Here is a 21,204-nt window from a genome sequence, read left to right on the forward strand (position 1 = left end):
CGCCGCCGCCGGGGGCCGCTGCCGGCGCTGCCCGCTCCTGCCGGCCCCTGCCTCGGGACTTACCTCACCCCTCCGCCACACCTCAGGACGGTAAGTGCCGTCTGCCGACGGGGACGGGGAGGCTCCCAGTGCCCGCGGGGGGCTCCCGGGGAAGAGAGGCTGGGGATGTTACCGGTGGTCGAGGGATGCTCCTGGTGCGCAGGGAAACCGGAGGCTCCCGGTGCCCGGGAATGCTCCCGGAGAAAAGGGGCTGAGAATGTTCCCGGTGTTCGGGTGATGCTCTCGGTGTGCAGGAGTCGGGGAGACTCCCGGTGCCCGGGGGATGCTCCTGTTGTGCAGGAGTCCGAGATGCTGCCGGTACCCGAGGGAGTCTCCCGGTGTCGGGGAAGCTGCCGGTGTGCAGGGCAGTAAGAGGCTCCCGGTGCCCGGGAGACGCTCGCGGTGCGCAGGGGAGTGGGAGGCTCCGGGTGCCCGGGGGAGGCTCCTGGAATCGGGGAAGCTGCTGGTGCGCGGGGAGGCTCCTTGGCGGCGGAGCGGGGCCGGGCAAGCGGGGGCACAGCCGGGGCGAGCGGGATGCGGAGCCGGCGGAGGCAGAGCGGGCGCTTGCCCGTGGGACCCGCTCCCACGCGCTGCGCTCCAGCGGGGGCGGCGGGGTGCGGACCCCTCTCCCCTGCGCTCCTGGCGCTCTCCCTGTGCTCCCCTCCCCGTCGCCGGCAGCCGCTTCCCGTGCGCCGGGGCGGCGAGGGGCGGCCCAGCATCCCCGAGAACCCACTCGAGTTTGTGCCCACCCCCCTAGCAAATCCCCCCTGGTTGTGGCTCCCGACTTCTGCCCGACGGGAAAACTCATTGTCATTCCCGCATCCCTCCTCCTCGCCCGCCAACCCGCCGGCTCCGCATCCCGCTCCAGCTGCACTGTGGATTTAGAGATGGAGCCGCTTTTGGTGGCGAGGGGGACCTGACCTACTCGTGAGAGTTTGCGGGAGGAATCCCAGGGCTGGTTTGGGAAGTTCCAGCTACGGCAGCGTTGTTCTGTGTTTACATGCGAGGACACGGGTCCGTGGTGGGGACACAAACAGTGACCTCGCGTGTGCTGGGGATGTTTTTTTGAATGTGGATTTGGGAAAGAAGGCTGGCTCGGGAGCCTCCAGCACTGCCGTTGATCACCGCCCGGCTCTTGCTTTCCCTCTGGAGTCACGTTAAGCTGGGCAGCCTGCTCCAGGAGCCTGGCTTTGCCAAGGGAATTCTGCCGGCGTAGCGATGGAGTGAGGCTGGCCCCACGCTCCTCCGTGGCTCCTCCGTGACGCTGTGCCGGAGCACAACCAGTTCTCCCCGTCATTCCCCCGCCGCTGGATGGTGCCTTGGATACTGCAGAGCCTTTCTCTAGTTAAACACACCTTTTCTTGGAATTCTTTTTTTCCCTCTATTAGCCAAGAAAAACTTTGCAACTTTCCTTCGCTGTCGGAGAGGAGCCGCTGCCGCTGCTGGGTTTCATTTTGTTTTTTTAATTCGAGGTCACGTGCGCGTTGACAGTGCCTTTGAATCCAAGCGATGGTCTCGTCTCCAGCTTAGGAAGAGCTTTTGAGCTCTTCCCTCTGTTGTTTTCTCTCTGTTCAGGAACAAAGAGATTTTTCTGCCTTTAATTAAAAGGAATATTAAATCCCTGCTCCTTTGTTGAGCGCCTTGAAGACACTCTGCAAACATCCGTCTGCTTGGCACCGCGGCGGGGTGAGCTCTGCTATGGTACAGGGCATGGAGATACGGGGGAACCATCCCGAAATCCCACAGCAAGCGCAGAGCAGCAGCCGGGGAGGATGCTGACAGCCACAGTCCTCGGGTGAGGAGCCCCATGGGTCCGAGCTGCCACCTGGGGTGGGCTCTTGGATCCTCAGAGGTGTGTGAGGCAGGTCCCTGCATGGAGTGTCTCCACACAGGGAGAAATTCCACTGTTGGGGAGGCAAGTGGAAGTGAATTTGGCTGTGCCAAGGGAGTCTTCCCTGCTGGCTGCTTCCCGTGCCGGCAGGTAAGGTTTTACCCAGGGACAGCCAGACGTTGGGTGTGTTTTGTTTGAAAAATGTGAGTGCAGATGTTGGCTTGTGGAGAGGACAAGCCAGGATGAAGGGGGGGAGAGGCTGTTCTCCTGTGGTGTTGGGTGCTGGCACGGGGTGGGTGCCTGGTTCAGGCAGCATTGAGGCCTCGTGTGGTAGCAGGATTTGCCTCTTACATTGGAAACTTCCAGGGTGCAGGATAGAAAAATATTCCTGTGCACAGTGTGCCGGGGAGGGCTCTAGCAGGTCCCACAGGGGGGATTTGTGGCTGAAAGGTCTCTGCTGGCATCCCCCACATCCCTTCCTGGCTTTCTGCTCCTGAGCCATGGATGTTTGCAAGCGTGGAAAACCCCAGGCAGGATCCAGGCAGTGTGGCTGTGCTGTGTCTGTCTTTGCCGTGGAAATGGGGTCTCGGCTCTGATTGCCGCCAGCAGCCAGCTTAAATCCCTGGAGCAGTCTGGAGGCTGTTCGGCTCTGCCCCAGCTGTGTGATGTTCCCTGCCCTACAGCCACATGGGGAAGGGGTCTGGGGTGTTGTCGGACCCCCAGGGAGGAGAGGGGTGTCCCTTAAGGGTGGTCAGTTGATTGCCAGTGAGTCAGCCAGGGAGTGCAGAGCTGCCAGGGAATGCTGGCACAAGGGCAGGAGCTGGGTCTCTCCTAGAGGAACACACCAGCCCCCACCACCAGCACTGATGCTACTTCTGCCTCCAGCCATACCAGCACAGTCTCAGTGAGCACAAGGTTTGGGGCAGATCAGGGCCTGATGCTGCAAATGGGGCTGTCCAGGTGCTGGAGGGGACCAGGGACAGCCCACAGGTTAAGCTGGGCATAATTACTGCTGCTCGGGTTAATGGGATGCAGTTGGATACTGGAGGTGGGATGCTGCAGTCCTGACCTGTGCTTTCCAAGCTGGATCTCACTTGGGAGATGGGTTTAGCTGCCCAGCTGAATGGGGACAAGGGGGGGTGTCCTCAAGGTGGGACAAATTTTTGCCAGCCAGGGGCAAGAAAAGGCTGGTGGCGTAGAGGACACTCCCCTGCCTGGCACCACTGCCCTTAGTGCCATTGACCAGTTTGAGGTTATTTTTAGATTTCCTGAAGCTGTTTTCTGCCAACTCTCCCAGTGTGCTCAGGCTCCCCAGGGGGAACCCCACCTTGACAAGCCCACAGCTTTCCTTCGGAAGATGCTGACCAATGTTTCCAGAAAACATCCAAGGGATTTCCTGTTTATTTTGCAAAATTCTTATTAATATTTTTTCCTGTGTTGTTTGATTCAATCTCACATGGGCGAAATCGCCTTGAAATGGAGCCTGTGCTTCAAAAATAGACAAAGAGTCGGTGAGGCAGCAGCCTGGAGGCTGTGGGAGTGCAGGGCTGGATCCGGCACCCCCTAGGAGCTGGTACCATCCTGGCGCCTGCGGGGCCGGATCCGGTGCGGGGTCCCTGGGGAGCCGGCGGCGCCTCGGCGTTCCCACGCTGCAGGGACCGCGCAGGGAGCTCCCCGCCAGCGAGGGTGTGTGGAGGGGAATGTTTCCCTTCTCCAGCCACTCTCTGCCTCCAGGATGCCCTGAGTCCCCTCCATGTGCCACTTGTCCCTGCTCCAGCCACCAAGGCCACCTTTGGGTGTGAGCATCCCTGTGCACATGGCTGCAAAAATCTCAGATTGGGGCATTTTAGCCAAAACCTCTCCCTGTCCTCAAAGAGCACCCGGTGCTGCAATGGGGGCACCGGGCTGGTTTTGGGGTGCCCCTTTAGCAGCATGTTGGTGGATGGGGGGATGGTGCAGTTGAGGTGTTTTGCAGCCCAGATGTTGGTGTTTCCTGGGTGGGGGCAGCTCCAGTGGGATCAGTTCCAACCCTGTGCCGCCCACGTGTCTCCAGGTGTGCTGGGCTGGCCACAGCACTCTGTTTACTCCTGGTGTTTAGTCAGTATATTTAATTTCCAGGAGTGTAAGGCAGCTGGGCAGCAGGATGGTTTGTGTGTGCTCACTTCCCTGTGCCACCCTGGGAGCTGCTGGGGGGTGAATCCAACAGTGGCACTGGGCACAACACTGCAGCAGAGTTTGTAGTAGATGTTGTGCCTTGGCTGGGTGTAGTTGGCTATCCTGCTGCTCCTCCAGCACCAGTAGGTCAGGGGGACCTTCCCTCCTGACCCTGTGCATGTGGGGACCCCTCTTGCCATCCCGTCTCCACGCCAGCAGCCACGTCGCCGCCAGCCGCTGTTGACTCACAGGCTCCGCCGTCGAGTCCCAGGGCTGAGCCCGAGATGCTTTTCCAGGCAAGGCTGAAATGCACAAAATGTTCGACTTGTAAAATATGTAGCGTGAGAAAATAGCCTTTTCTGCTCTCCTCCTCCTGCCGCCGCTCCCCTGCCCCATCTGCTCGCTTGGAAGGCTTCCCGCAGCTGGGGGGGGCTGGCGGCGCATGGGGTCCCTCGGCATGGATGGCATCCACCCCCCGCTGCTGTGCCCGCGCAGAGGGGTCACCCCTTGGTACCAGTAGGGCTCCCAGGGGCAGCACTGGCGCCTCAAGGACGCACTTGATCCATGAGGATGTCGCCCACATGAAGCCCTCTCCATCTGCCCGCCTTCCCCATGTGCTCCAGCATCCCAAAGTTTCTCTCCCATGAGACACGTTTTGGGGCTAGCACCGGGAATGCCAGCCGGGCTGCGTGCGCCCCGGCACGGGGGATGACGCAGATGGCATTGGCGCATCCCACGGGGACTGGGGTTTCCAAACCTCTCAAGAGGGTCCTGGGAAATCCCCCTGCAATGTGCCCTGGCAGCACCGGGAGGGAGCTGCCATGCCAGAGCTGGCCATGAGCCACAGTTTTCACCAGCCACCTTAATCCATCATTATCTGGGCACATTTCGGATCCTTGCCAAGAGCAAGGTGGGAAGGGGGGGTGTAAGCATGCTTTCCCTATTCCCCTGCCATCCTTTTTGCTGCCTGTGTGTAATTAACAGAGTAATTAAAAACAGGATGAGTTAATTGGTATTCATTTATGTGGCAGATGTTTTTAATTGAGATACGAAACAATTTACCTGTTTACATAAACAATAGCAAATGAAGGCTTGTAAAACAGAGAGGGCACTTTTTTTTTTGGCTTTTTTGTTGTTGTTTCGAGGAAAATCAAACCTATCCCATCCCCCCCCCGCCCCTGGCCACGCCAGCTCAGGGAGAGCAGGAGCTGCTGGCACTGCCTTAGTGGCACTGAGCCAGCTGTTTTGGGTCCATGGATGGCTTGTTTTGGCTTGAGAAACAGGATTTTGGGGCTTGGGGTATGGAGAGCCTGGCTGTGGGTGCTGATGTCCCATGTGGAGCTGTCACTACCACACTGCAGGAGGTGGAAGGAGAGAGGGATCATGGTCCCTGTTGGGAGTTGATGTCCTGGAGCCAGGGGAGAGTGTTGCCCATGGTGCCCCCCATGGCAGCACTGACATTCCTGGGATGCGGGTGCAGGCAGTGTGGCCAGGGGCTGCTCAGAGAGCAAAGCAAATTGGGGTGTATCCAAGCATGGGGAATCCTGCTTTACCCCAGAATTGGGTGGGTGGGAAGTGTCCCAGTGGGCCAGTGGCATGGGACATGTCCCAGGACGCCTGTGGGAAAGGTGAGGATGACCTGCCGGGGCTCTCCAGGACTGGTTGAATCTGGGTTCACTTACAAGTGCGACAGAGAGTTTAATTAATTGGATTTACTTTTAAAGTCAGTTTTATTTGTGCTGGTGAGTGCTGGGGTGTGGATCACTCTCTGCTAGCCCCCCTAAAATGAATATATTTGACACTGTGGTGATGGGTTGGCAGCAACTCTCCAGCATCATCACAGGATCATGGAATCGTTTGAGTTGGAAAGGACCTTAAGCTCATCTCATTCCACTCCCTGCCATGGGCAGGGACACCTTCCACTGGACCAGGTTGCTCCAAGCCCCATCCAGCCTGGCCTTAGACACTTTCAGTGATGGGACAGCCACAACTTTTCTGGGCAACCTGTGCCAGGGCCTCCCCATCCTCACAGGGAACAATTTCTTCCCAATATCCAAACCCTCCCTCTGTCAGCATCCCACAGCTGCTCCCCTCCTCTCTCCCCCTCCACAGGCAACTGGGGTTAAGCCACCTCCAAGGTGGCTGCTGTCACCTGCCCCCATCATTACCATGGCCCAGGGAGGGGATCAGGAGGGAGATGAGGATGCCCTGAGTTACCACCAGCTCTGCCGGGCTGGTGCACATGGCCAGCGCTGCTGCCTGGCTGCCGGCACTACTCGCTTCCTAACCTGCTCCAGCTGGGACAGCTCGGTCCCTGCAGTCTTACTGGGGAGTTGTTCTTGGCCCTGGTGGCTGCGGCAGCTGAGAAGCAGGAATGCTTCCCTGCCTTTGTTTCAGAGGCAGCCTGGTTTGGGGAGATGTCGCCTCCAGCATCTGGATTTCATTTGTGGCCATTTGGAGAGCATGAAGGATGCTGGGCGCTGAATTCCCTTTAACCCCTTCCTTGCCCAGGCAGCTTTACCTGGTCCAGGAGGGCTACAGGGAGCCAGAGATTTGCAGTGGCCACGTCCAAGGCAGTTCTCTGCCTGCTCCGTCCCCAGGGAGTAGGAGAGGATAGCAGCCAGCCTGAGTGCTCCACAGTCATTGGGCTCACCCTCAGCTGGCACATCCCATGTGCTGCCTGGGAAGGACAGAACTCGGGACTGGGACACTGCTTGTGGTGGGATGGGCTCCCTGGGGCTGTGGGAAACAGCAGATGCCAAGCTGGGATGGCTGCCAGTCCCATCCCTCAGGCACTGCTCCTGTCCCTCAGGCTCCAGCCTGCAGGATCCCGTGCATTGTGCCCTCTGGAATGTTTGGCTGCATGTTGGTGCCCACCGGCTGTGTGACAGTGTCACCCCAGCAGGGGCCTTGCCCGGGTCAGTGCCAGGGGTTACACCCTGCAGTGGGACAAATGGGGGGCTTGGGGTCACCAGGGGTGTGTGGGGATCCGGCATCCACTGGCCCTGGGAGGCAGGGTGGGAACACTCGCTCCCGCCAGCTGAGGAGAAAATACTAATCCTTTTATTTTTATATTATTACTTATTCATCTGGGCTGCACAGACCTAATGGAAACCAGATGGAGGAAAACAGACACGGCCCCAAGCGGCTGGGACAAATTACCCCAAAGAGAGAAAAAAATAGAGGGAAAAAAAACTCCAGTGGAGTTTGAGTTGTATTGGGGAATCGCTGTTTGGAGGAAATGATGGGAAACTGCATTTTGCCCCCCAAAACTTCCTTTGCCCCCATGGAGCTCATCCCATCCTGCAAAGGACCTGGGTTAGTGGTACAGCTGTGGTTGGATCCTGTGGGCATCCCAGGCTCTTTGTCCCATTGGATTTGAGACCATTCCTGTGCCTGCACAGCCGTGTTTGGGTTGCAGACGTCTAGGGGAAAATTTATAACTCAGAGAAAAAAGGAAAACACAAGAAAAAACAGAACCAGACCTCATTTCCCTAAGTGCTTGCTGAGCTTCATGGAAACTTTCCTCCTGATGGGAAGCTGTGGAAAAGCTGTGTTGGTGCCAGAATGAGTGTATCCATGTTTTGCCCTCGGTGTGGCCATGTGTATGGAGCCAGGGCAGTGAGGGGGATGAGGGTCAGGGTGGGGATGCAGGTAGGGATGGGGTTGCAGGCAGGGACTATGCTGGGAATGTGACAGGAACAGGGATGCAGACAGGGATGCAGGCAAGGATTGTGTGGGATCAAGGTGCTGCAGCTATGCAGATGCAGGCACCTAGACAGGGTCGTGCTCTGTGCCCTGAGTGTGCCCACAACTCAACCTCTGCTGTCGGGGCTGAATCCTGCTCTGCTGAGGGTCAGAGAGAGCCTGGAAGGCTGGAGGAGCTTTGCCCAGAGATAGGCATTGCCACGAAAAGGAAAACAAAAGGTGTTTTTCAAAACAAACCATTTATTCTGGCAGGCTGTGTAAAGAAACTGACATTTTAAGGGAGGGATGCTGTGTGATCTTAGGGTTTCTCCTGTGGCTGGAGAGGGAGAAGGGAGTGAGGAACAGAAAACTGGGGAACACACATCCAGGTTTTGCAGGATTAAGGTGTGCCATGGAGAGGGAGGGATATCCATGGTGCTGTAACCATCTAGAAGGAGGCTGTTGGTGCATGATGGTAACCACGAGAGATTTTGGCTCTTACCACCACTTCTCCCATCTCCTGGTCCTCCACATGGCGCCGGCTACGGCACAACCCCGATAGCATCTTGCTTGGGATGAGGCCCTGGTTTTATTTAGCCCGGACAATGTGCTCTTGCTGGGTTCAATTAATCTCCCCACAGTTGCCGTGGATTAAGGATGCATATTAGATTAGTGTTTATCAGCCGTGCCGGGGCGCAGCGGGGACCCCGCAGCCGGGTGGCTGTGGCTGTGGCGGCCGCTTCCATCTTTGGCTGGAGCTGGCGGCGGCTCGGGCGCAGTGACAGATCACCGCAGCTGCCAGCACTTGTGGCCACCCGTCACTGCCTGGCGTGGCAGCCGCGGGGCCGAAACCTTGCACCGGGGCCACGCAAGCCAGAGGGGATGGTGCTGGCATGATTCCCCAGGGGATGCCGCTGCTGGGTGTTACTTGGGGTTGGACGCTCAGTGAGGTGAGAGGGAGGCAGCGATGCTGGGGATAGCCCAGTGGGGTGATGGCAGGGAGCCCTGCCCTCCCTGGATTGTGGGATCTGGTGTCTCACAGGGCCCCTCAGGGCTGTGGGAGGACAGTCACTAGTGGGTCGATGTCATGATGTGTGGGTTGTGCCATCGCTGCTGCCAGTGAGCACAGGTCGCAGTGATCCCAGGATCCCTGACTGGGATTGAGGCAGCCAGGAGTTAGCGGGCAGCTGGGAATTCCTGAAATGTGGGCAGGAGAGTGCTGTGATGTGGCAGTGATGGCTTTGCAGGGACACACTCAGGCTGTGCCCTGAGCTTGGGGCAGGGCTGGTGCCCTGACCTGTCCCCACCACCCTGCATCCCTGCACAGGGCACTGTCCCCACCACTGTGCACAGGACAGGAGGTCCATCACCATCCCCACCACGCTGCTGGCACACAGGACACCAGGCACTGTCCTTGTTGCCTGAGCTGTGCCATCCTACGCCGGGAGTGGACATGCCGAGGCCAGCCCAAAGTCCCTGAGTGTCCCCTCTGCCCCTGTTTGCAGGGAATCCCGGCACACGCTGCTCACCACCCATGCCCTCTCCCTGCAGATAACGAGGAGACGCGGCCGCCACCATGCCTGACTCACCGGCCGACGTGAAGACGCAGTCCAGGTCCACGCCGCCCGCCATGCCCCCGCCGCCGCCCGCCGTCACCCAGGGAGCCACGCGCCACCCCTCCTTCACGCCAAACACCAGTGAGTATGGGCTGGGGACGGGGTGCTAGGCTGGGAGGCTGCCCAGCCCCCCTCACCTCCGCGTCATATGCTGCACCCGGGACCAGCAGTGTCCCCAGAGCCCGGCACGGTGCTGGCCGTGATGTGGGGTGGCATCACCTGTCCTCACGCTGGAGAAGGTCCTTGGGCTGCACCCCCCAAGCCATGGCTCATGCATGTGCCTATGGGGAATATCACAGCACTGCCCATGGCCAGCAGTGTCCTGAGAGGTGTTTGGGGACAGGGATATCCTGGTCTCCTGCCATGCGGTGATCAAATCCTGGCACAGAGCAGCTCGTGGCTGGAGGATGCTGTGGGTTGAGGGAGTCCCTGCGGATCGGAGTTGTCCCCATTTTGCGTTCCAGGCACGTGGGGACCCACCTGCCCATCTGTGTGTGGCACCCAGTGGTGGTAGGGTGGTGTCATGGCCAGCCATGGTGACAGGGACTTCCTTGCCCTGCCCAGGCTATGGCATGGTGGCATTTAGGGACTCCAGGTCGGAGTCTCAGTCTCTGTAGTTGAACTGGGAGAACCCCAACGCGGTGGCTGCACAAGTGGTACATGGGGTCATTGCACACCCTCAGGGATTGGTCCCTGTGCTGGTGTCACCATCCTGGAACATGAGTGGACAATGGACATGCCAGGCAGGATCCAGGCAGGCAGGGGACAAGGCTGGTCCCCTTGGCAGGAGTGGCAGTGGCCATCATCAGTGGCTGCTCCAGCTCCATCAAGATGTATCCTGGGTACACACGTGTTGCAAGGGTTTTGCTCGTAGCTGTTTCTTGCTTAGAAAAATCAAAGTGGGGAAGAAAATACACTAAAACAACCCCTGATATGCAGCCCCCTGACAACTGCTGCCCCCCACCTGTGCTCCTGGACAGACTCTAGAAATCAGCTTGTGCTTGGCTGCGCTAGGAAGGGTTTTGGTTTTCAATCCCGGTCCTGTGGCAGATGTGGCAGCCCAGGTCTTGTTGGATCTGGCACGTGGGGCCAGGGGTGCAGGCAAGTCTCTCCGTCGGGGATTGGCCCAGAGTAGGATTCAGGACACAGGATCAGGCAGCCTCTCTGCCACAGCTTGGAGCACTATGGCATTTCGGTTGTTCTTGGTTTCAGGGACCTCATTTGGTCCACAGAATGGGGGGACTGTGTCAGGCAGCTGAGCATCCATCCTGTGAACCCTCCCTGTGGCTGCAGTGGGATGCAGGGACCTGGGTCTGTTGCAGATTCAGGTGGCTTTGCCCAGGGCACATGTGCCCATGCTGTGCCCACACCGTGCCCACTGTGAGGAGCATTTCATGCAAGGGCCACCCGGCCGAGAGCTGCCCCCTCTGCTCTCTCATCATAGCGTGTTTTATTTTGCTTGCAGATCGAGACGCTGGCCCTCCGACGTTTCTGCCTCGCGGCCGTTTTCATGGTTGCTTGAAATGGTCGATGGTCTGTCTTTGTAAGTAAAATGAAACACCCGCTCTCATGAGAGACCCGAGCGCAGCCACAGCCTGCCCTGGACGGCACAGGGTCCCTTGGGGGGCACAGGGCTTGGACGGGGGTGCTCCCCGTTGCCAGCCCCTCGCCCTACCCCAGCAGGTCACGGGGATGGGAACCCCAACCCCATCCCGGCCCAGGGACATGTGTGGTGTCCAACTTAGTAACACACCTGTCGCGGGAATAAAAGCAGTTGTGGCCACCGGGTTATTTTTGGCACCTCTTTAGCGGGCGGCGGGCGCTGCCTGGCCGGAGAGCGAGCGGGAGCCCCCCAGAGCAGGCAGGGCTGGTGGGCAGCACAGCACCCCAAGGTTAGTGCCATCCCAGGTGCCTGGAGTGTGCGGGGAGAGGCGCGTGCATGCCGGGAGCTGTGGGGCGACGTGCTCGGGAGAAGGGGTGACATGTTGTCACCCACACTGGCTGTGGAAAGGTCCCTGTGCTCGTGGGGGGCTGGTGCAGGAGACAGGGGTCTGTCATGCTGCAGGTTGGCACCCCAAAATGTCCCCCCTGGGTCGCCTGAAATGGGGTGTTCCAGGCAGCTCCCATTCTTCCTGCCTGGGCAGCAGGGACAGAGGTGCCAGCGTGCTGCAAGCCAGTCTGGTCTCTGTGGGAAATAGGTCATGGATTCTCTCTGGGAGTGCTGAGCAGCTCCCAGAGGGACAGGATGGAGCCCCTTCTCTTGGCTGCCTTGACCGTCGAGAAGCTGGATCAGTCTTTCACCCTGTGGGGATGCACTTCATCCCCTCCTTCCCTCCTTCCCTCTCTCCAGCCCCCACAGCACTGGGGACCAGTCCAGGATGTGGCCCCAGGGATGCAGCAGCATTCCAAAGCCTTCCAGGGGATGCCAACCCAGTATTACCCAGCAGGATCCTCTGGGCGTCCCATCCCAGCCTTGTCTCCACAGTGCCAGGGCACAACTACCTGCTCTGACCTCCCATTCCCTTTCTCCTCAGTGATGAATGGGAGCAGCCACTCACCGACTGCCATCAATGGAGCTCCGTCCACCCCCAACGGGTTCAGCAACGGTCCGGCCACCTCCTCCAGCGCCTCCCTCTCCACCCACCAGCTCCCGCCAGCCTGTGGCGCCCGGCAGCTCTCCAAGCTCAAGCGCTTCCTCACCACACTCCAGCAGTTTGGGAACGACATCTCCCCTGAGATCGGGGAGCGGGTGCGCACCCTCGTCCTAGGGCTCGTGGTACGTCTGCTGGGTCGGCCTTGGGGTCCCCCATCATCCAGGGATCCTGTGTTTTCCTTTTGGGATGCAGATGTTGCTGAAAGGGAAAGAGGGGCGTGGAGTGACCTAAATCCGTGAAAAATGGGTGTTGTTTTCCTGGCATCTCCTGGGATCTGCACAGCACGGTGCAGGGTTGGGTCCTGGCTGCTGGCATTGCCAGCAAAGCCTTCAGTATGGTTTTCCCTTGAGAGTGGATTTTCCATGAGCATGGCAGAGGAGGAGGAATGGGGGAGAAACAGCCAAGCATCCCTCAGGAGTGCAGGGCAGGCGAGGGGCTATGCCAGGGATGCTGAGCCCAGGCTGTCCCCACAGAACTCCACCCTAACCATCGAGGAGTTTCATGCCAAGCTCCAAGAGGCCACCAACTTCCCGCTGCGACCCTTCGTCATCCCCTTCCTCAAGGTGAGTTCCCCAGCCTGGGCATGGTGAGATTCATGGCAGCATTCCAGTACAGGGGATTTTGGGGTGACTTCGAGGTCAGGGCAGGCAGCTGCCTATGGGGCTGCCCGTGTCCCCCCAGGCACACGTGTCCCCCCACACGTGTGGAGTCACACGGGGCTGGGGCTGGTTGCAATAAACCAGAGGTCGACCCAGCTGGTTGCCATTTGAAATTCATTAAAAATACCTTTTTTTTTTTTATTTGCCTTTTAATGTCGTGCTGCTTCTGCACTGTCACCATGCTCCGGGGAGTTCACCAGGCACTGGCACGCCTGGCACCACCAGCACTGCAGGCAGATGTTCAAGCCCGGCATCACCTGTCCCTCATTAGCAAAGGAATAACTAAAAAGTGCAAAAGCAGCCCCTTTTCCACCTCTGCATCCCAGCCCCCCTGGAGCGGAGGTTGGTGCTCACCACAGGAATCTGCCGCAGAGCTGCCGGAGTCATTTGCTCCAGGCTGAGCCGGGGGGACAGCGGAGCTCTTTTTCCCTCCTGCCCAGTTTGCAGGGGTTTTGGGATCTGCGGGAGCAAGGAATGTTGCACCCCCAGGTCCCAGTGGACACTGGTGGCCCTGTGGCTCCGGGCGGTCTGGGAGCCATCCCACTGTCCCGCTGCCAAGAACGCAGCGGCCATGCCGGCCGCCCTGGCACCCCGCTCCCAGCTGTTCCCACCACCCGTTCCAGATGTTTCTCATTATCCTAACTGCAACCAGCCGGGCTCGGCATGCTTCCCAGACTTGCTGTTTTTGTGGGATTGCTCCCTCCCAGCCGGGAAAGGGAAGGGGAGGCAGGGTCCAGCCCTGCTCACTGCAGTGTGCATCTCCGGCTCGAGCGCTAACGTGTCCCACAGATGGGATTTGGCTGTGGATCAGCCGCCTAAGGAGAAATCCAGGGCTGGCAGCCAGAGCACCAGGCAAAAGGGGTCTCTGCTGCTTAGTTCCTGCTGCTCCACATGATCCTGGGGCTGCAGCGCTGGGGGGAACACAGTGGGTGGGTGGGACGGGAGTTCACAGCTGATCCTCACACCCCGTGGGTGCCAGATGGGCTGGGGCTCCCAGAAGTGCAGCCCCCAGGGTGACAGTCACGGGGACAGGGTGGCTGAGGTGGCCGAGGGAACGATGTTCTGCAGCTCCTGCCAGGATGCAGAAGGGCTCTGTCAAAGCTGTGCCCGTGCCAGCACATGACCAAACACTGTGGAGTGCTACACATGTGTCCCCTAAAAGCCCAGATGATTCCTGGGCATCCCAAGGCTGTCGTCTGGGGGTGGTGAGCAGGACCCCAAAGGCAAGGTAGCTGCCTGCCCCACATCCCCTGCCCATGGCAGGCTTGGGGCACAGCCGGGCTGCACCGGGGGGGCTTCGGGTCCATGGACTGGACTATCATCCCCCTCACAGGCCAACCTGCCGCTGCTGCAGCGGGAGCTGCTGCACTGTGCCCGCATGGCCAAGCAGACCCCGGCCCAGTACCTGGCCCAGCATGAGCAGCTGCTACTGGACGCCAACGCCTCCTCTCCCATCGACTCCTCCGAGCTGCTCCTGGAGGTGGGCGAGAGCGGCAAGAGGAGGACGCCAGACAGGTGCAGACCGGGGGCATCGTGGGGGATTGTTCAGGGTCACATCCCTGAAAAGGGGAGGTTGATCCCCTCTGGTGGTGGGCACCGGGTGGGGACCAACTTCCTCTCCTCTGCCCAGGACCAAAGAGAACGGTTTGGACCGAGACCCCCTGCACCCCGAGCACCTCAGCAAGCGGCCGTGCACCATGAGCCCGGCGCAGCGCTACAGCCCCAGCAATGGGCTGAGCCACCCCCCGAACGGGCTGGGGCACCCCCCCGCTGGCCCCCCCCTGCCCCAGCACTACCGCCTGGAGGACATGGCCATGGCACACCACTACCGCGACGCCTACCGGCACCCTGACCCCCGGGAGCTCCGTGAGCGCCAGCGGCCCACCGGTGAGCTGGGGCATCCCTCCGTGCACTGAGGGGTGAACAGGGGGTTGGGACTCCCCTGAAGGCACATGAGTGCTGCCAGGAGCTGATTCCCACCCCACTCTTGCCTTGCAGCCATGCACGGGACACGGCAGGAGGAGGTAATCGACCACCGGCTCACTGACCGGGAGTGGGCAGAGGAGTGGAAACACCTCAACAATGTACGTAGTGCCCCCCTTGCCCCATCCCATGTGTGTGCACGCCTCCATTTTGCCCTCCATCCTCACTGTGTCCCCTCGAGGGCTTTTCTTCTGAGCATCCTCTGCTCCCTGGTGCTGGCACAGCCTAGCATAGCCAAAACTCCCCACCTCGTGCCAAGCACTGCAGCCCCCCAGCTGCTTGCAGCAGAGTCCCCCCCACCACCAACCCTGATATTGCCCCCCCCAGCTGCTGAACTGCATCATGGACATGGTGGAGAAGACGAGGCGGTCGCTGACGGTGCTGCGGCGGTGCCAGGAGGCCGATCGTGAGGAGCTCAACCACTGGATCCGGCGCTACAGCGACGCTGAGGACATGAAGAAAGGCAGCCCCCCCTCTGCACGCCCCCACAACAGCTCCTCCACCCCCGAGGCACCCCAGTTAGGTATTGACCCCTGGTGCCATGGGCCCCATGCCGTTCTCCTGGGAGTCCGGCGCTGCTGGTGGGTGGGTTCCAAGAGGACAGCATCTCCTAATGGCATCCCCTGTCCCCTTCGCAGACGCTCACCGGGAATTCGCACCACGGCCCCTCTCCGGTTACATGCCAGAGGAGATCTGGAGGAAGGCTGGTGAGTGTGGGGTGGGCACCAGCACCCATCAGTGTGCTGAGCTGGCAGGGTCTCTGCCCTAGTTCACCACATTGGGGTGGCTGCCGCACTGGAGGAATTTGGGATGAGTTTGCGGGGAGGGGGGATGCAGCTGCAGAGGGGGACGCGCGGAGCTGGGGCACCGGCACACCCCAGCCACGCTCGGCTGGTGCCTTCCAGAAGAAGCTGTGAATGAGGTGAAGCGCCAGGCCATGTCCGAGCTGCAGAAGGCCGTGTCGGATGCCGAGCGCAAAGCCCACGAGCTGATCACGACGGAGCGGGCCAAGATGGAGCGTGCCCTGGCCGAGGCCAAGCGCCAGGCGTCCGAGGATGCCCTGACCGTCATCAACCAGCAGGAGGACTCGAGCGAGGTAGGGCACTGGGGGGCCAGGGGACGGGTTGGTGGTAGCGCAGGTGTGTGGGACCTACCTGCTCCTCTTGCAATTGAGTTTGCAGCATCTGGATGTGAGCGTGGGAATGGGGGACTGCAGCAACACTGCAGGATGGGGAGGAGAGGGAAGTTCTTGCACCAAGATGGGGACAGGGTGTGTGGTCCATGATGGGGTGTGTGGTCCGTGATGGGGCACATGGTCCTGGATGGAGGTGCATGGTCCTGGATGGGGATGCACAGCCTAGGGATGGGGATGTACAGTCCAGTATGGGGGAACCTGGTTTAGAATAGGGCAGCACAGTCAGGGATGGGGGTGCATGGTCCAGGATGATGTGCATGGTTTGGGATGTGGGTGCATGATCCATGTTGGGGTGCATGGTCTGGGATGTAGATGCAGGGTCTGGGATGGACGAGTATGGTCTGGGATGTGGGTGCACAGTCTGGAATGGAGGTGCATGATTTGGAATGGGATCCAGAATGATGTGTGTGGTCTGGGATGTTGTGCATCGTCCAGGACAGGGAAGTATGGTTCAAGATGGGGGGACCTGGTCCAGGGTATGGGAGTACAGTCCAGAATCAGTGTGCCTGGCTTGGTAGGGGGATACACAGTCTGGGATGGATGCACACAGTCTGGAATGATGTGCATAGTCTGTGGTGGGAATGCACAGTACAGGATGATGTACATGGTCCAGGATAGGGGTGCACAGTCTGAGATGGAGGTGCCTGGTCTGGTATGGGAATGCGCAGTCAAGGATGATGGAATGCATGGTCTGGGATGATGGAGTGCCTGTTCCAGGGTGAGGGTGCACAGTCTGTCATGGGGGTGCAGGATCCAGAGCTGAGGTTTGGTTTCCCCTTCCTGCAGAGCTGCTGGAACTGTGGGCGCAAGGCGAGCGAGACCTGCAGCGGCTGCAACACGGCCCGGTACTGCGGCTCCTTCTGCCAGCACAAGGATTGGGAGAAGCACCACCACGTCTGTGGGCAGACTCTGCAGGGGCTGCCGGGCCCCGCCACCCCCTCCGCAGGCGTGGGGCTGCCCCCCGGGCCGGGCCAGCCCGACGGGGTGCCCACCATGGCCAGCAGCCCCAGCGAGGCAGGGTCGGTGGCCGCTTCCCGCGCCGGCACTCCGGCCACCCCGGCCCCGCTGGACAGCGCATCCCGCTGAGCCCCCCGGACTGCCCCGCTCCCGCTGCTCTGCAAGAGCCACGGACTGCACTCAGTGCGATTTCCTCAGCTACCTGACTCGTGTGACCTCCGAAACGACCTCTCTAGCTCTCACAAATAATCCTCACGGATCCTCAAACTGGGCTTTAAGTGGAGTTAAGGCAAATACCGGTCTCTGTTCTCTCTTCAGTCTTTGTTTCGGCTTTTTTTGGTTGGTTTTCTCTCGGTTGGGGGATTGTGGTTTGGGATTTTAGGGTTTTTTTTGTTTTTTTTTCCTTTTTTGCTTTCTGGATGAGGGATTTGTCTCCAGACTCACCACGCAGTGGCTGGGAGAGACCAGCCCGCTCACATCCCGCATCGGCACTGCCGAGCAGCTCGCTTGGAGGAGGAAAGAACCTTCCTTTCTTCGTCTCTCTTCCTTTTTTTTTCTTTTTATCTTTTTTTTTTGTAAAAAAAAATAAAGAAAATAAAAAAGAAAACGTCGGACTCTTTGGCTTTAAGTAAGAAATTGTATAAAAGAAAAAAAAAAAGAAAAAAAAAAAGGAAAATCCAAAAACCAGACGACGCGTGACGGACGCTCACCTGTAACTACCTTGCTAGCTAGCCAAGAACAGACCAGACTCACCTCTGCTCCAAAGGAAATCCAAAACCAAGGAAGATCCAAACGTCTCTCCACTGCCAAAGTTCGTTTCATTCTGTTGTCGTTTCCTTCCCCTCCCCGCAAGGATGGATGGACACGCCCCTGGGGGCTTTAAAGAGTTTCTATTAAAATAAAGCAAAAAAAAAAAAAAAAGGTGTTTTTTAAATAAAACCCCAGCCCTCAAGGTGTGGGAGGGGGAGATGGGGCTGAGAACCGCCCGGGTGGGCGCAGCCGGAGCCGGCACGTCTCTACCTCTGCCCGCCGCCGCCCTGGAAAAGGAGAATAAAAAATGAGAATAATTTAAAAAAAGAGAATAATAAAAAAAAAAGAATTGAAAAGAGATTAAAAGACAGATTTTCTTTTTCTCCCTCCCTGAAGCTGTCGGGGGCCACCCACAGCTGGACCCCCATCCCTTTGCTGCCGGGCTGCTCCCACACCCCACGTTGGATTTGTTTCACAAGGATTTTTAAGAGGAAAAGGAAAAGGAAAAAAGGAAAAGGCAAAGGAACACTGCCTCCTTCCTGGCCGAGGAGGCAGCCAAGACAATATTGATTATTTTGGGATTCTTGCCTCGCTGGAGCAGCGCAGAGGACAGGAGTGCAATACGGAAAGTCCGGCGGCTCCAAGCGGAGGCAGCGGTGCTGTGCGCTAATGTGAATGTAAATAGTGTTTTGCAGAGGTCCAAAAAATGAATAATAATGATGATAGTGATAATAATAAGAGACTTTTGCCAAATAAAGGATGAGGAGAAGGTGAGGGGGCTGTGGCACTGTCCGGAGCGAGCCGGAGGCCTGGAATCAAAAGGAGCTGTAGTTTTTCCGCATTTACAAAACCCATCCTATGTGTTTTCTGTAGGGGAGGAAGAGGAGGGAAGGGCTGGGGCTGGATTAGTTTTGTTGCCAGTCACCCTGGGCTGGGCCAGGCCACTGCAGAGCTTGGTGCGTGGGACACCCCAAGGTGATGTCACCGGCCCTGTGCCACCAGCCCTGTGCCACCAGCACCGAGACCTGCTGGGGGTTTCTCTGCACCCCAAGACTTTGGTGCATCCCCTGGGAGGGTTCTGTGTGCTCCAAGAACTTGGTGTGTCACCTTGAATGAGTTCTGTGCACCTCAAGGTCTTGGTGCATCCCCCTGGGAGGGTTCTATGCACCCCAAGATCTTGGTGCATCTCCCCAAAGGGCTTCTATACGCCCCAGGGTCTCACTGTATCCCCCAGGGGATTTCTGTGCACCCCAAGATCTTGGTGCATCACCTTGGATGAGTTCTGTGCACCCCAAGACCTTGGTGCATCCCCCTAGCAGGGTTTTGTGAACCCCAAGGTCTTGGTGCACCCCTGCAGGGAGATTCTCTGCACACCAGGACCTTGGTGCATCTCCCTAAGGGTTCTGTGCACCTCAAGGTCTTGGCACGCCCCCTGGGGAGGCTTCTGTGCACCCTGAGACCTTGGTGCACCCCCTGGGTGGCTTCTGTGCACCCCAACACTGGGAGCTTTGCCAATTGCCCCTCCAGTGACCACTTTATTTATGGTGTGACATATGTAATATTGTCTATTTTTCTTACGTTTCCTGAGAAGAGGTAATATATAAGAGTATTGCAGATGCCCCTGCTCACCTGGGTATCTGTCCCGTCCCATCCCTGCCCTCTCCCCCGCGTGTCTCCGCCGGGGCTCTGCCTCTCTACCTCCACCTCGCCGGGAAACCGCGGGTGAGAGCATTTCCACAGGGACTGCTCTCATTTCCACTCCCTGCTGTTTTGCTCTTTTTTTAATTATTATGTTTTTTTCTTTTCTTTTCTTTTCTTTTTTTTTTTGTTTTTAATAAGAATAAAACTACCCTACAGAACCTTGCATTGAAACCAAAAGCTGAGGGAGGGCGGGAGGGGACGGCAGCGACGGGTGGCGCGGCGTCAGCAGGCGTCCAAACCAGAACGACAGCTTTAAATGTGATATTTCCCAAAAAATTTCGTCCTCCTGAGGGAGGATGGTGCGGCCACGGGGCCAGGGCAATGCTGTGGTGGTGCTGGTCAGGGCGATGGGTGCTTTCCTGGGGTTTTACTCCAAACTGGTGTTGTAGGGGTGTGCAGGGGCCCAAGGGACGTGTGCCACATGCTGTGCCCCAGCCGTGTCCTTTGGTGGCTTTGTGGCATCTGGGAGGTGGCAGGATGGTGCTGGCACAGCCTGGCACAGCCTGGCTGGGGCAGGGACACCCTGGTGGTTGTGGGGCAGCGTGGGGACACGAGGTGCCACAGTGGCTGGGCCAGACCAGGTCCCCATGGCTGCCCACAGCTCTGGGGTTTCCTGCCCCCATCACGGCTGGTGAGGGGACATAGGGACAGCATGTCCCAGGTCCGTGTCCCCACAGGGAGGCAGAGCCCTGGTCACCAGGTGCTGGCCATAGCACCAGGCTGGAGGAGGTGGCAGGAGAGATGTGGCTCTCCAGTGCCAAGTGGGGCATTGGGGTCCCATCTCCAGCCCCTTCCTCACATTCCCAACTCGAAATTCCAGCTGAAACCAAAGTGCCACATCCCAGCAAGGCTGGACATCCCGGAGTGGGGGTCCCACACCTGGGCTTTGCTCCATCACTGTCAGAGCCCTTCAAACCCTCCCCAAGCATCTCCTCCTCCTCTGGAGGCTGCTGTAATCCCCTCCTTTTTCTTTGGGGTACCCCTCTGGATCCCAGTAGGTTTGATATCAGGGACAAGATGCCACCGTGTTCCCAGGCCCTAGGTAGAGTGATGGGGTGTCTCCACTGCCATGGCAGCCCCGGGGGCTCCTCTGATGCCACCAAAAGCCACGGCCCCCGGAGGGAGGTGTGGTGCCCGTGTCCTCCCTCCCTCCCGGCTGCGGGCAGCACCCATTCCCTGGTCCCGTGCAGCCCTGCCTGTGTTACCCAGCCAGCCCTGGGGACGGGGGCACTGGGGCACAGGAGTCCCTGGAGGGCTGGAAACCAGAGCCAGGCGTGGGCTTTGGGGGCCAGCCCTGAGAGATGACGTGGTAGGACTTTCCTTCGGCATGCTGTCCCCCCCCTTGCTGTTCCCTGCTTTCTCTAAGTGTACTGTATGTTTGACCTGTGAAAGATGTAAACTTTATGATTCAGGTTATGTCTGTTCTTAACTCTGTATCTGTGTAATAAAGACAATTTAATATCAACTGGAGGCTCCATAGCCTGGGCTTGTGCTAGGTGCCCTCCCCTCCTGCTCCTGGCAACGCTCTGCACCTGGTGTCCCCAGCCCAGGGTTGGGGGGTTACTTACAGCCCCAGGGTCGGACACTGCAAAGGAGGGGTGTCCATGGTGGGAGGACTCAGGTGTGTCCCTAGGGAACCCAAAGGGATGTGTCCCCCCTTGGGATGCCTCGCTGCTCCCCCTGTGCTGGGACCTGGCTGCAGTCTCCAGCACCACCAGCGGGGTCGGTGGACTGGGAGGGTCGGGAGTGACTCCCCAGCCCCGGAGGGGCCATGCCTCCACCTGGGAACGTATGTCATCCCCAGGTGGAGGCCGCTGCCGCCCCCAGGTCTCGAACCCGCACCCTCCCTGTCCGGCGGGGCGGGGCCACCTCCCACGCGCTGCCGGCACGGGGCGGGGCCTGGCGCGCGCCGCGCTCTGATTGGCCGCTGATGTGTGAAAGTGGCGCCGGCGCCAGGGCCGCTCGTGGTGGAGGGAAA

At 59.0% G+C, this 21,204-nt stretch overlaps 1 protein-coding gene across 5 annotated transcripts in view; it reads left to right on the forward strand.

Moving 5' to 3' along the window:
* Positions 1 to 17,871, forward strand: part of CBFA2T3 (CBFA2/RUNX1 translocation partner 3) — a 30,701-nt gene extending 12,830 nt beyond the window's left edge. The window contains exons 1-12 of one of the 5 annotated variants that reach the window (XM_027684987.1): positions 12 to 90; positions 9,263 to 9,408; positions 10,793 to 10,870; positions 11,862 to 12,103; positions 12,455 to 12,544; positions 13,974 to 14,155; positions 14,271 to 14,527; positions 14,639 to 14,724; positions 14,951 to 15,146; positions 15,262 to 15,330; positions 15,529 to 15,719; positions 16,605 to 17,871. In XM_027684987.1, coding sequence (XP_027540788.1) covers positions 9,288 to 9,408; positions 10,793 to 10,870; positions 11,862 to 12,103; positions 12,455 to 12,544; positions 13,974 to 14,155; positions 14,271 to 14,527; positions 14,639 to 14,724; positions 14,951 to 15,146; positions 15,262 to 15,330; positions 15,529 to 15,719; positions 16,605 to 16,904 — 1,812 coding nt within the window. In that variant the 5' untranslated portion in view covers positions 12 to 90; positions 9,263 to 9,287 and the 3' untranslated portion in view covers positions 16,905 to 17,871. Of the gene's footprint in view, positions 1 to 11; positions 91 to 1,506; positions 1,835 to 9,262; positions 9,409 to 10,792; positions 10,871 to 11,861; positions 12,104 to 12,454; positions 12,545 to 13,973; positions 14,156 to 14,270; positions 14,528 to 14,638; positions 14,725 to 14,950; positions 15,147 to 15,261; positions 15,331 to 15,528; positions 15,720 to 16,604 lie in introns of those variants that run through there. The other 4 variants (XM_027684988.1, XM_027684989.1, XM_027684986.1 and 1 more) reach the window with 4 other exon arrangements.
* Positions 17,872 to 21,204: the final 3,333 nt, after the last annotated feature.

The sequence above is a fragment of the Neopelma chrysocephalum genome, unplaced genomic scaffold, assembly GCF_003984885.1.
Source record: "Neopelma chrysocephalum unplaced genomic scaffold, ASM398488v2 Primary Assembly neopelma1_68, whole genome shotgun sequence".
Taxonomy (NCBI): Eukaryota; Metazoa; Chordata; class Aves; order Passeriformes; family Pipridae; genus Neopelma; species Neopelma chrysocephalum.